This window comes from Bemisia tabaci, chromosome 1 (genome assembly GCF_918797505.1).
Source record: "Bemisia tabaci chromosome 1, PGI_BMITA_v3".
In the NCBI taxonomy this organism is placed as follows: Eukaryota; Metazoa; Arthropoda; class Insecta; order Hemiptera; family Aleyrodidae; genus Bemisia; species Bemisia tabaci.
Genome location: NC_092793.1, coordinates 97,774 through 113,031, shown reverse-complemented (window position 1 = coordinate 113,031; position 15,258 = coordinate 97,774). Strand labels below are relative to the sequence as shown.

At 40.0% G+C, this 15,258-nt stretch overlaps 1 protein-coding gene across 3 annotated transcripts in view; it reads left to right on the top strand.

The window, feature by feature from the left end:
- LOC109037968 (major facilitator superfamily domain-containing protein 12) overlaps positions 1 to 15,258 on the top strand; it is a 97,304-nt gene that overhangs the window by 57,002 nt on the left and 25,044 nt on the right. For all 3 annotated transcript variants that reach the window (XM_019052861.2, XM_019052860.2, XM_019052858.2), the window contains one exon: positions 732 to 849. In XM_019052861.2, the coding sequence (XP_018908406.2) occupies positions 732 to 849 (118 nt within the window). The remainder of the gene's footprint in view (positions 1 to 731; positions 850 to 15,258) is intronic.

The window sequence follows — 15,258 nt, the reverse complement described above, 5'->3', positions numbered from 1 at the left end:
TAGTTTCTCAAAGTGCGTTCATTCATTTAACAGTATGGTCATTTGTGAAGGATGGCAGACGATCGGTTGCCCAAGCAGGTTTTCGATTGGGTTCTTCTCGGAAGGCGACGGCATGGGCGTCCTGTGAGAGGTTGGCGACAAAGGGCCTGATGATCTCTGGGAGGACAGGGGGCAATGGCGATTAGGCGTCGCAGAGCGCGAGGCTGCGCTGTGAAAGCGGCTTAATGTATGTGTGAATAAAGTAGGAGGTGCTGATGGTGCTCGCATTCTTGCCGTACTCTTGATGCAATTTCAAGGCTGGAGGACAAGTGGAATAAGTTTAGTTTTTGCTAGGTATTATCAAGAACAACGTGTATGAAGGTTCAAAATTACATGGAGCCTCATGGCGAAAAGAAAATTCAGGATCACTTTTTTATGCCTATTAATTGGCTTTTAGCGGTGAATTTTTCCCAGAATATATTGGAAGACTAGTTTTAGTTGAAAACATTAATATTAGGTAATGATTTCAACTAAAACCAGTCTTCAAATGTATTCTTTGAAAAATTCAAGACTACATTCTTTATTTTTTTCGAAAACTGCACGTATCCCCTCATCTTTCAAGCCTGTCATTTAATCTTTTAATTTCTGAATTATTGTTTTCCAAGTTTGCAACAATAAGAGACTTGGCCTAACTTACGTTTGCTCTTATTTGACTAAGAACAGAAGCTTAGATATATATTCTCGTATTCCAGATATATGTCATCAGTTTGCTCTAACATAACGGTGTACGTCTTCGCTTGGTTGTTTTTGCATGACTCCATGGGCATGCGGATGGATCTCATCGGCCCGGCTGATTCGTATAAATTTCAGGTAAGTAGAGCCGTTTTAAATTACACGTCAATTTCAGGGTTGTGTAAAACGGCCAAAAAGTGACCAAGCGGAGATTGTAGGTACCAAACTTTGTGAGGTGATTTTATAGGTCATCCTCGGCTTACATCTGGCAGGATTTAGGCAACATCCGCAGGGAATCGACGTTGCCATTTTTTAAAGTTGTAACATTCAAACACGCAAAACTTTTGCAACAAAGGAGTTACAGAGCTCGTATTCATACTAAAAAACGCAGAAAAGTACGCTCTATCGACCAACGGTAGTGGTGCCCGCAAAAACGAGGGATCGAAATAATTGTATCAAGTGAGAATTAAGATCAATTGACCTTGGTCCCTTGGCAAACTTACGTATCAGACCACCTGGGTGATTTGGTAGCTTTCAATTTTGATTTATCGTTTTTGTCGGGCACTACTGCCGTTGCAGAGAGGCAGAAGATACCGTCCATTCGAGAAATCGACAGACCCAACGACAGAAAAAGACTGGGCGTATAATGTGGCTGGGCGTATAATGTGGCTGGGCGTAAATGTGGCTGGGCGTATATGTGGCTGGGCGTATATGTGGCTGGACGTGATTAAGTGAGTGGTAATACATTTTTTGTGACTGTGGTGGCGGTTTTTTTGAAAACTGACAACTCCGCCGCTATGTGAATTCCTATCAAATTTACGGAAATTGGGAAAATTGGCGAACACCATGTCGACGATGATCAGTTTAGGTTGGAATCCGTAGCTGGACATGATTGAATGATCATTACCTCCTTTAAATTGTGATCACAGAGGTGGTTTTCATTGAAAACCGGCATTTTCGTCGTTACATACGTGAATTCCTAAAAATCACGTCAACGTTTCAAAAAAGCGCAAAACATGAACTGACTTAAATTCGTATACAGTCAGTCTGGTTTAGGTGTTTTGTTTCAACACGGGGGAGTCGCGAAACGTACAGAAAAGAGCGTCAAAATCGGGTGTATGGCGTGTTGCAGAATTTTTAAATTGCTATACCTCGAATTCCCCAAGCTTTCCAGAAAAGCATAACATATTGATGGATGCGAAATCGAACGAACAATAATTCCGACAGGTTTTTATTCCATCCCCACTAACTGCAAACACACTTTTAAGCGGTAACGTGATATTTAATAATTATTGAAATTAAACAAACGGCCTAAATGTGGCAACAGTGAACTCAAAACATTGTTACTTTTGCAAAGGTCGATGGATCATAATTTTTTTGCGTTTTTGGTATAATTACGAGCTCTGTAACTGCTTTTCTGCGAAAGTTATGCGTGTTAAAATGTCACAACTTAAAAAAATGGCAACCTTGATTCCCTGCGGATTTCGTCTAAATCCAGCCAAATGGAGGCCCAGAATGACCTGTACCTACAACCATCTCACAAAGTTGGGTAGGTACAGTGTAGGTACGCTTGGTCGCTTTTTGGCCGTTTTGCATAACCCTCTTTTGACAGGTTAAGGAAAATAAGGATGAAACCTTTGCACCCATCTCAAGGTTGACGACCAAAAGTTAGATGTATAGATGATGATTTAAAGTAACTTCGTGAAAATATAATCTTAATGTAGAAGGAATAGGTACCTACATTTATTACATTTTAGAAAAAATACTGCATTATTTTTCGATGAAGAAAAACGTACACAGGATAAATTAACAGGATGTCAGAAATGTGTTTTTCCCACAATGTAAAGTTAACTGCGTGGGCGCAGTGTTATCGACGTATTTTGGACGGTCTAGACTGCGATCGTAGCATTTTCCCTAGTAGCACAAAGACGTAAAATTTACCAAAAAAAATTCGTAAAAAGAGACGTAAAATAGACCAAAAATGAAATGCCGATGTAGTCTTTTTTACAAGAATAATTCGTAAAGAGTGCAAGATTTTTTACGTGAAAAGATCAAGTTTCTTTACGTAAAAAGTTATGCGCAAAAAACTCTTCCTTCCTAAAATTGATTAAAATGATGAATCGTAAAGAAAAAAATAGACTTTTTACCTACCTGAATCTGTAGTCAATTATTTCTCCTTGAGATCAACTTTCAAATTTATTCTCTACCTGTCAGGAATTGAACCTGGGACCTGCCTATCAGGAATCGAATGCGCTACCTACTGAGCAAACGAGGCTTCTGTATTAGAGGGGCGAATTTGCGCTGTATAAGTGAATATTTTTATTGTTGAATATGCGTCAGAACGGATTGCGGAATATTTTTTGAATTTGCAAAACCAGGATAAGGGCAAAAACTAATATTTATCATGGATAATTTAAAGATGGTATACCTACTTTCAAAAGTACCTTTGTTGTTCAGGAATATATGAAAAAAATTAAGTACATTTTAATACTTTGTCCCTTTTTTCTTTTTCTTTTCTTAAATATTATTAACATGCATAAATTTTTTATAAGAATGTCTTAACTATTTTAACAAAGATAAGTTATTAAAATCTTCTTCAGCTTTTAAAAACTCCGGCTCATTCGTTCAGAACAATGTGTTTTTGTATCCAGTTTTCGGGCTATACTTTTTTTTACAAACAATCTTTAGGGGACATTAGAATTTTTTGCTTAATTTCCTTGTCACAAAAACTACAAACGTATTTCCTGTTCGGTCAATTCAGCGAAGAGGTGTGTGAAAAAATGGCCAAAAATGCCTCAAGCATTTTCGAACTTTGAACACTTGGGGTGCTACAGTAGCTTCCGAGACGCCCAAAACCGGTCGCCGTTTTGCTTAGAAGCGCCGGGTTGGGACGTTGCCATTTTGGCGCGTATACGTAGTATACCGCCTTTGCGATCGTTTCGACCCCCCCCTCGATACAATAACCGAGTCCCCTAGTGCCTTACCGAAAAGTGACTGGCGCGAACTTTTGAGATTTTCCAAAGCGTGTAAAAAGTTTACTAATCCGTCAATAATAATGATTAAAATTTGTTTCTCATTCTGGGGCTCGCTAGTTTATGTGTAATGAATACCAAGAGTCTACGTTTCTTGGTTTTTTTTAAAAAAACCTTAGAATGGGGCGCGCTGATTTAAAATATGCATATATAAGCAGAAACAAGCTAACTGATTCGAGGATGGCTGACCAGGCCGGCACTCTAGGAATGAGAATTTTACTCCTCCGTTTCGTTCATAACGTTGCTTTGACAGATCTCCACACCACTGTTAGGCTTTTCAAAAGTTGGTACCTTTCCTCTGATAGCGAAGGCCACCCAGGATAGACGTAAGTGCAATCTGTGATGAGCCTCAAAACTCATTAGACCATGTGCTAACCATAACACATACAGAAATCAGTTTGCTTTTACAGAAAACCACTTACCCTTTTCCTCCCCGCACACCGGACCTCTGTCCCGACACCGAGGCAGTGTCTTTTGTCCTCCCGAGCGACCCGACCCGGACCCTCACCCTTGATTTTACGCTTGATTAACCATTTCACCGTCACGCTAGGATTCGTCCAATTTTCAAAAAAAATTGTTTCGCGTGTACTTAGCAATTTTTTTCTTACTCTCCGTTAAAAGACGAATTAAGAGAGGTCTCATTCATAAAAATCGGCCGAATAGAAGAGAAGTTACAGTATTCGAAATCCGAAGAAATCGACGAAACTTCTCCAGACAAAAAAAATAAAATGAAGGGAAAAAAAGAAATGTATAAATTACAATTAAGTATAATTGACCTCAGAATTTGACAAGCAATTCAATTATATAACGGAGAAAAAATTGGGAGAAATTACAAAAAATTCGCCTCTTGCAAGGGGCTTCCTTGTAAGAATTTTGACCTGAAGATAAGGTTTGAATAGCAGCAGTACTCTGTACAATACACGGTGTGCCTGAACGAACATTTTTTTTTTGTCAAAATCGAAAATTCTTTATATTTTTTAACTACAGTGTCTCTTAAGTCGTTTAAGCTAAAAAAAAATTCCGTCAAGATTCTGGAAAGTAAAGGCGCTTTAAAAGTATTCTGGGGCTATAATAGCTAAGTCACCGGGAGTAAATTCCGTTATATTATTAAAAAGAAACTGACTCCATAGTTTAATGCCTTAGTTTCTTGAATACGATTATTTTAAGCACTCAAACATTTATACCACCAATTATAGGCATGGGGTGATTTCCTGAGAGCCGATAATATCACGAATTTCTCTTAGAACCTTTCAAAAATGGCTTGCTTTTTGGGCAGCCGATTCGGTCATCGAACCGGGATTTAAATGGAAGCTGATAATAACACAAAGCTCTGAGGAAAATTTTGAGATGAGTATAGGAACGGTTTGTAAATAACGAGGAGAGGCGGGCAAAGCGGCTAAAATCCTATCTAATTTTTACCATTATTCTGTTGAATGAATGTTGCCGCGGACTGCTAACTGTGTCCACACATGGTTTCTGTTCTGGTTCTGGTTTTCTGATATGCATATCGATACGTGAGTATTTTTACACGTAGAATCCAATGTTCACGTCAGGGAGTCGACACATTTCGATTTTTTCGATTTTATACGGAAAATTGATGGTTTTTCGGGATTGAAATTATTGTTTCATGAAAAGTAAATGCACCCAAAATGACTATAGCATATTGATTTTTACATATTTGCACTCACGAAATTGGTTGGTAAATTCAACGAGTGGGTGCATCGACTTGGTACATCAAGTTTCTGCAATTTTTTACGGCAAATTGGTAGATTTTCGGGATGTAGATTGCTTACTTTCAATTCATGAATGAATAAAGCATGGTCATGGTTGAACTTCTTTGCATGGAAATACGTTTAAAATAACAAAATCAAAACATATCTAATGCAATTGCATTTATATCGAGTCAATTTCTTTTCAATAATATAACGGGATTTATAATACCGGTGATTTAGGTATTTTAGCCCCAAAATACCTTTAAATCGACTTTATCTTTCAGGAGTTCGACAAAATTTTTTCTTTCTTCGCTTAAATTATTACTTAGCACTTTTCTTTAAGAATCTGATAAGGTCTTGCTTGGGGCAGATCAAAAAACTTAAACTCGTTCGAATGGCTTTTTACATTCACAATACACGGTCTCGTCAAGGTGCGTGGTTGACCTCTCAGTGTTGGATCGTATGAATTCTCTTGTTGTGCTAGTTGCCTATTTTGAAATCTCTGTAAATGAAAACTAAAGGGGTTGATATGTGCGAGTTAATGACGCGCCTTATCAACACATTGTGTTGGAGTTCACTGCTTGTTTAAACTGGAAACCTTTAAAAATTCATATCTCCGCTGCATCTCAACCGATTTCAATGAACTTTTTTTAAAATGGTCCTCTTAAATAGAGCTTTCTAGTGGTGTATAGTTTTCTGGGGTTTACTTGGCTTTAAGCGGCACTTACGCGGTTTTAGCAGTTTTTATAGACACAAAAATTTTGTTTTTATTTTACCACGATCGTGGAATCGACGTAATCTAAACAAAAACCAGTCTAAATGAGAGTTCAGGTTCTCACCTTTCTAACGAGCACATGATCATTCCGGGGAAACGTTTAGTTTCCGAGATATGACCGCTCAAAGTTGGTCACATGCGCTTTTGCGCAATGTGAATGCGTGTTATCACTGAGTCATTCGCGAACTAGGGGTCCCTTACGTTCAATTTACGTTGAAATAATTACACAGAGCAGTACGGTGTAGAACACGAGCCGCTTTTCACCTTCGGCTGCCGATGTGCGACGTTGCCATTTTTTGAAGTGAAAACTCTTAAAAATGCACAACTCCGCTGCATTTCAACCGATTTTAATAAACTTTTTTTTAAAATGTTCCTCTTAAATAGAGCTATCTAATGGCATTCAGGTTTCTGGATTTTATTTACCTTAGGGAAGCACTTAGGTCGTTTATATGGTTCTTTGCAGAGATTTTTCGTACAAAAAAGTGTTGCTATGTTTTTCCCGGGGGTTCTGGGAGGGTTTGAAATGGCAGAATTTTAAAAAAAGAACTTTTGAAAAAGGGATTCTTTTAATCACTATTCTAACGTGTACAAACATTGATAGCGATGCTCTCATTGTACAAGAGAAGGTGGTGTTGCTAATTTACCAAGATTTGTGCATTAAACTTTAAGCGATGATGATCTTCCAATCTAGTTTGAATGTTAAAAAAAATCGAGGGAAATACAGACCTCCTTCCAAAAAAGAAAAAAAAAGCAACACTATTTTTGGTACGGAAAATCTCTGCAAAGAACCATATACTTAAACGACCTAAGTGCTTCCCTAAGGTAAATAAAATCCAGAAACCTGAATGCCATTAGATAGCTCTATTTAAGAGGAATATTTTAAAAAAAAGTTCATTAAAATCGGTTGAAATGCAGCGGAGTTATGCATTGTTAAGAGTTTTCACTTCAAAAAATGGCAACGTCGCACATCGGCAGCCGAAGGTGAAAAGACGGCTCGTGTTGTACACCTTACTGCTCTGTGTAATTATTTCAACGTAAATTGAACGTAAGAGACCCCTAGTTCGCGAATGAATCAGTGATAACACGCATTCACATTGCGCAAAAGCGCATGTGACCAACTTTGAGCGGTCATATCTCGGAAACTAAACACTCAAAAAAAAAAAACTACGGCCCTGTGACCCGGCTGCTCTGGACACTGGTGATCCTGCGTCAACGCGCCGTGCGCCAGCTAGTACTGGACCCAGCGGCCGATGTCCCGTGGAGCCCGCGCGGCCTTCGTGGCCGTAAGACCGGTTAGGAGCCGAGCGTAAGTTACGGGTTTCAGGATCGGAACCAACCGCTTCCACGGCCGTTGGCAGTGAGGTGAGATTCAGTTTTCGGAAAATGGCGTCACCATCAGATTAAAATTGAGACGGCTACGTGTATATTCGCAGAAAATTATAATATTTTACGTCAATGTTATTCAGTGCGTGAATTTAAAGTTGCCACCAGCCTTGAACATTTTCGGGAGCGATCGCAGCCACCACTCAGCGTTGTTTATTGAGGTTAGAATCTAGTAAATTGCTTGTCATTGTTGGTCATTGCTCATTACGTGTGTTCGTTTTTCGTTTAATTTTGGAGGTTTTCGCTATATTTTCTTGATTCTGTGCGGTGCACGATTGATTCTAAAGTTCTGTGTGATAACGCTTGTCAAATACTTTCGGAAATGCGACGAGAGTTAAGTGAAAATTGTCAGTTTTACCTACGCACTGAGCTCATATCCTCTCCTCCTGTAAGTTCGTTTGCAATTCACTTATTTTCCCCCTACTAAGGGAAAGAACTTAAATCCAAGAAAAGCAATCAATTACCTGCCACGCATCTTCCCACAGAGTAAATTACCGCCACACTAAAATACTGATAATGTAGACGGGTCGTTTCAAATAAGCTTTCATATTCCACGTTACTTCCAATTTTTTGCATCGAGTTGATTGATTTTTTTTCCCTTCTTCTTGTTTCCTATTCAAAAGTTTACCCTCTATCTGATTCGGACCTCATTCTTCCCAAAGATCTTCCATTTTTAATATTTTTTGGGCTCCAAATGTCCAAAATGTCATTACCGTAACCTGTTACTTTTCTGATTTGGTATTTTTAGCCTATCATAAAACCGAGACAAGTTTGACTGATTTGACTTTCAGCTGGATTATTAGTTTCAGTATATCCTAGAGAATATTTGATCACAAGAAGAGGTTTTAAATCCAACTATTTCGGCATTTTTTGAATGATTTATGCTTGTTACTGAGTTTCGTGTCATTACCGTAACCGCCGAATTTAAGAGTTTTCTTAGCCGCTAAAGGGCAGCAGCAACAGTGTTTATCATTGAGTGAACAAGTGTTCGGAAGCTGAGTGCATGGAGAGTTATTATCACATTTTGTTTCAAATTTATGAGTAATTTTGTGTTATTTACATTGAATTTTGTGTTTAAGGGTAACTTACTACTGTCATTACCGTAACTATGGAAAAATGTGGCAAGAATTCATTTTTATTTTAAAATGTCAGCATGTTCTATTGTAACGTATCGTCCTAACCTCAAATATGCAGTTTCATTAACATTGATGAGTTTTCGTGTGTTTTATCGCCGAAAAACAACAAATTTCGTCATTACCGTAACCTGCGCCAATAAGGCGACCATATGCCACAAGGCCACAAGGCCAATTTTTCGACACCACTGCTTAAAGCTGATTCCTGAGGTCTTGAATGCCACACAAAATATCACACCGAAGGTTTTCAACAAATTTTAATTTTTAGCATTTCGGAAAAATAGTGGTCTCAAATATGAACGCTTATTTGAAACGACCCAGACACGAGAATGTCTATTTACCGATTGCAACTTCATTGTGCCACCTTTGCTTGCTCATAAGATTGGATTGATTTTTTATTCCATTTCAATCTAATCTCTGGCTTATACTTAAATGTTTTCAATTGAGAGTAGGTAGTATTTCACTCTCCGACATCCAACACCTCCCTTCTCTGTTGCCAAAATAGCTGTCCGCCAGCGGAAGCTATAAGCCAATCTTGCCTGCGTTGATTATCCGATAAGAGCCAGTGCAAACATTGTTGCTGTGAATATCTCTCTGATTCCATATCCCAATTCTAGGGAGCTCAGTGTACTGTAATAGTGGTAAAATTTTGTGTGAATCGCGCTTCAGTTTGCTGAAGGGAAGATCTACAATTTTAACAAGTGTGACAATTTTCGGTGGTATATTTCTTCGCTAATATTTTGTGGAAATTGTATCCGGTAGTTATTGCGGAGAGTTATATCTTGAAGTTTTGTCAACTTTTACTACTGAATTTACACTTTGAAATATTCTCAACCTCATTTTCAAGATTCTGAAGCTCTTCTAGTCGTAAGGAGTAAAAATCTGTAAGTATCCAGACCTACGCCTGTGGTTTTCCTTTGTTAATCATTTAGGTGATTTCCTACTTTGCATTCGTATTTTTTATTGAGGGATGAACCAGGTTTTGTTTTTGACAAATGCTGAATTCTCATTGAGTAAAAGTAATTACATTTATTGAGAACGGGCTGCCAAGTGATAAAAATGATTTTTCAATTTACATTTTTCGCTGCAATGAGTTTTAGCAATTTATCATACCTTGGGCAGTCTGTTCTACATTTAAAATAGGTAGCAAGAATTTTTGATCTATCTACATTTGTTCCTTCCAGTGCTTCCCCAGTGCTTTATTTATTTCTAGGAAAGCTTGCAACATTAAAGTTAGGTTTTTGAAAATTTCTCTTGATATCTCTACACGATGAATAAGCTAACATTCATATGCTGATTTTCTTTCTCAATAAGCATCATCTCTTCTCTAAGATTCATCTCTTTTCTCAAATTGACTTGCTGAACTATCAGCCAAGGAGTTCAAATCTCTCTTGATATCTGAAACATGATCAACAAGCTAACGTTCATATGCTCTTTTTCTTTCTTAGACAGTGAATTATCCATAACTTTCCTGAAACTAAATTGTTATGAACTATCAACAAAGAAATATATACCTATTTTAAAAAGAAGGAAAGAAAAAAAATCTTGTTCAGAAATTGACACAAGATAATTCACTCAATGTTTAAAACTTTGCTGGAAAGTTTTTCTTTTCTATGTACTTTAATGGTGAATTTTCAGCTGTAGTTCCGAAGAAATCCACCACGTCGCGGACAGCGTCGGCGCGCAGAGCTCCGGCCGTCCAGCACCAGCCCGTAAGTAGCGCCGAGAGCGCAAGCTGCCTATGCCGCTCGAGGCCGCGACTTACGGTTTTCATGTCCGTAGCAATCCGCGTCGTCCCTGCACGTAGCACTCCGGCCGTCAGGCGCGTAGGCGAACGGTAGTGCCATATAGCCCATCCAGTCCGTGCTCCAGGTCCGCTGCTTCTGGCCTCCACGGCCGGAGCTTTTTTTGAGTGAACGTATCCCCGGAATGATCATGTTGTAATAGACCGGGGATAAAATGGGTCAATGGTCCCCACACGAACCGCCTTGCTTGGGGGGCGTAGCGTAGCTCGAGGATGGAAGAAAAGGGGGAACAAGAACGTATCAGGGTGTATATGTCTAACACACTTTTACTCAAACAGAACAAACGATGCCACAAACTACTGACTGGCGGCCCAGATTTCTTACCACAATGCAAAACACTCAAACTACACTTAGTGGGCCCTACCGACACTAAGGGCGCTGGACCTCGGTGATGCCTCTATGCGTACACGTAGCCAACTGCCCAGAACCAGAGCTTCAGCCTACCCAGCTTAACTCCGACCCTGAAAAGCTGGCCCCGAGACGGCACGCTCGCCCAAACTTCAGTCCGGAAAACCGCGGCCGCTGACACATGAACGATGCCGAGACGGCGCCGAACGCTGCACCAAAGGACACACGATTTCCCGGAAATCGTGCCGTCCTATTTCATGCTCTCTCACATGACCCACCGGGTCTTAGCGAAAACAGTCGTGATGACCCCCCCCCCCCTTTTTCCTTCAGGTAAAAAATTTAAAATATGAAACAAAACAAAAGCAAAGAAAAACCCACACAAGAAAACCCCAATTTACCCCGCTAAGCCCCTAGTGGTAAAAAATCTGCGCCGCTTACAAATTTCACTTTACAATTATTGTCAATTATTGTATCCGGTTCACTATTCTCTCCTCTCTCGGTCATCCCGTCGAAGACAGAGTCCCGAGCGACCGCCTGCTTTACCGTCCGAGTGTCCCTTCCCCTCCAGAGTTGCCAGTCCACCAGTCCAGGTATCTCTCTGCCATCGTCGCTAGACACCACATCAACAAGTTCCCGGAAAGCGCCCTCAAACACATACGATACCACACCAGTTGCATCACGCCTTGTCCTCGCCGTGAAAAGGAGCAGCATGCCATCGCACAGGCTCCACAGCCGCACGGTGGATCGAGTCAATGGTACAGGTCGGTCATGGGCGATTCGGGCGAATCGCATTTTTTAAGGGTCAAAAGTGTTCCTCAAGAGTTATATTTTAAGGATCTGACATTGATTTGGAACGAAACATGTTCATTTTTGTGACAGAAGGCATCAAAGAGGGGCTTTGCGTAACTTTTTATTTTAGCGAAAAATCGTCCGAGTCTTTCTATTCCATTTAACTTGCTTCTGTTTAAATTAATGCTAATTTCATTGACATATTCTTGTTCTTCAGAGTCTGGAGAACACATTGCACTAGTAATTTTTTGTATTCGGCCTATTTTTTCAATGATTATGTTTGCACTAATGTGCTCATCTCAAAAAGCGAAAAAAAAAAGTTTAGGTAAACTTTTAACTACCCATCCGCCACCATCCGCCAGAAAAATTTGTATAGGCATGTTCGGAGGAGTCCTGAGAATACGATCCCGCAAAATTTGGGTGCCACTTTGCGCCACTTTGGCCGTAACGTCACTTTTTCTGTTGCGTTCCGAGATTGTGCGCGAGCCTTATCTCGAAAATCAAGCGACCGGTTAGCTGCCGCGGCACTTAGCTTGCTTCTGTTTAAATTAATGATGGTTTCATTAATTGATTCTTATTTTTCAGAGTCTGGAGAACACATACCGCTAATAATTTTTTGTATTCGGCCCATTTTTTCAATGATTATGTTTGCACTAATGTGCTTATATCAAAATGCAGGGAAAAAAAGTTAAGGTAGACTTTTAACTACCCATCCGCCACCATCCGCCAGAAAATTTTGTATAGGCATGTTCGTAGGAGTCCTGAGAATACGATCCCGCAAAATTTGGGTGCCACTTTGCGCCACTTTGGCCGTAACGTCACTTTTTCTGTTGCGTTCCGAGATTGTGCGCGAGCCTTATCTCGAAAATCAAGCGACCGGTTAGCTGCCGCGGCACTTAGCTTGCTTCTGTTTAAATTAATGATGGTTTCATTAATTGATTCTTATTTTCCAGAGTCTGGAGAACACATACCGCTAATAATTTTTTGTATTCGGCCCATTTTTTCTATGATTATGTTTGCACTAATGTGCTTATATCAAAATGCAGGAAAAAAAAGTTAAGGTAGACTTTTAACTACCCATCCGCCACCATCCGCCAGAAAATTTTGTATAGGCATGTTCGTAGGAGTCCTGAGAATACGATCCCGCAAAATTTGGGTGCCACTTTGCGCCACTTTGGCCGTGACGTCACTTTTTCTGTTGCATTCCGAGATTGCGCGCGAGCTTTATCTCCAAAATCAAGCGACCAGTGAACTCTCGTAACTGCTAAATGACCCAGGTAGGTATGATTCCTGTTCGTCGGAAACTGAAAAACAAGTTTCACCATCAAGACGTGCTCTTTGGCCCGTTTTTCGTATTTTCATTATTTCCTAAACTACATATCTATAGGAGAACTAAAAAAAAAAATCGGGCATATTTTCACTCGGACATCCCTTTATATCCCTTATAGAAAGCTTTTTTGGGACGTATGCGTAGATAGCTTGAGGAAACTTTTAGCAAGTAACCCTCCCCCCTTTACTTGCCTGGCCCCTGACTATGATGCCATTTTATCTGTTGGCCTCCGCGATCGCGCGCGACCGGTCACTGGTGAACTCTGATAACCGATGCTTCTTTCAAATACGTACATACTTTTTAATTTGTCACCTATTTCGATGTAAACAAAGCGCAGTCAGTGCGAAACTGATTACACTGCGAGTACGTTTTAACGTTACAAGTCCGGGAAATTTTGGAATTTTTGCGGTTTTTTGCGTTGCTTGTTTTTTAAGTTTGATGCGGTTTGAGAGCGGAAGACGAGGATGAGAGTGATGGGGAACTGAATATGAAGAAGAAGAAGAAGAATAAAGAGAAGCAGATGACAGATGACTGTTACATGTTTAAATTTTTTTTTTCTTTCCTTTTTTTTTCTAGCCATCTAGTGTTTTTCCTACTCTAAGTCCCTGTTCCGTCCTCTGAATGTAAATATGAATTTAAAGTAAAAGTGATCTTGAATATTTTCAAAGAATTCATAAATGTATTTCATTTGTTTTCTCAACGATCTTCATGCATAAGAATGATATCATCGATATCTTATGACAAAGTTTCGAAATTAACTTTGCTTTGAAGGGAATTATTTATCTGATGCAGCAGCTCATAACTGAGGAGGTATTTTTGCGTATTTGTGACACTTATTAGTAAGTTTTCACAATTTCATTCATAATTTATCCTTTTCCATCATGAAAAATTAAAAACTCCGTCCTACGAAGAAAAACACAGACGCCTAAACTTTGCACCTGTATAGTTTTCCCGACAAAATGGACAAATACGGGTCTTCAGGTACGTTGTTCACCAAAAATAACATCAAAAATGAATTCTACGCGAAAAATTACATGAGATTAGTAGTTCATAATCGATCAAATGACCAGGAATATTCGTTATCCTCGTAACATTGGAAGCGCAACGCTCCATGACCGACCTCTCCCATTGACTCGATCCACCGTGAGCCGCGGCAGTCCACAGCATCACCGCAGAATCGCGAAGACCCATCCAGCACCTACGCAGACCCGCGCTGACTCAATTCGTCCTCACCTAGGTCGCCTCTACGCCCTGTTCTCGTAGTGAGAGGGGCAGAATGTCCAGTACAGACTCCCCTGCCGCGATCGACCATCCATCGCCTTTGTAGACCGCGATGACTGCATGATACCATGCCTTTCCTTGGCGTCCGCCGGAACCCAAAATTCCGCAACAGGTCGGAACAGATACCTTCCACCAGACTCCTGCCAACTCCTTCTCAGAACATCCCCGGTCTGTCGCATCCGATGATCTTCGACCGTGACCCGGGTCAGGGACTTGCTTAGCTGTGCCCGCTAGCACAAGGGATCAGTACTGAGTCAATAAAGTTCCCAGCCGGCTTCCGGTTCAGCAGGTATTAGGGCGCCAATCTCCCTAATTTACGCTTGCCTGAAAAATTTTGCAATCAAGGGCGTCTGAACCACCTTCACGTTCATTACTGTCCTCGACGGAATCCGAGAGCCTATAATAAATTAAATAGAAATACACAAAATTAGAGATTGAAAATGGAACGAATGCTTAACATGAGTATAAAACTTATCCCGAAAAACTTTGAAAACGCTTTTTTCCCTTTTTTTTTTAACAAAAATAAACATAGAATATAATGGGGGCATTTCCACCACCCGCTTTCTTAGTGCTATCTACAATGGCCCGTGTTTCTCCATGTTTTATTCCAAAAAAGATGAGGTTATCTCCCCCTCCAATCTCGTGCTAAGAACATGAGCTTTAGTGCAATAATACCATAAGAAATAATACAATTGACTTACAGAACACACGTAGTTTAATGACAGATACTGAAATGACAAATACTGAACATAAGAGACTGAAGATATCTTGACCTCAAAGGGATGATAAAGTAGAAAATGTACGAAGCAAGGACAATCAAAATCCACTCAAGCTACCACTCAGATGCACACTGGAAAGATGGTCAAAAACTGCATTTCTATGGTAACGGTGACGCAACATGCCGCCCCCTTTGAATCCTGCAGGGATTCAAAACCTAACTGCGTTTCCGGAACTAACAT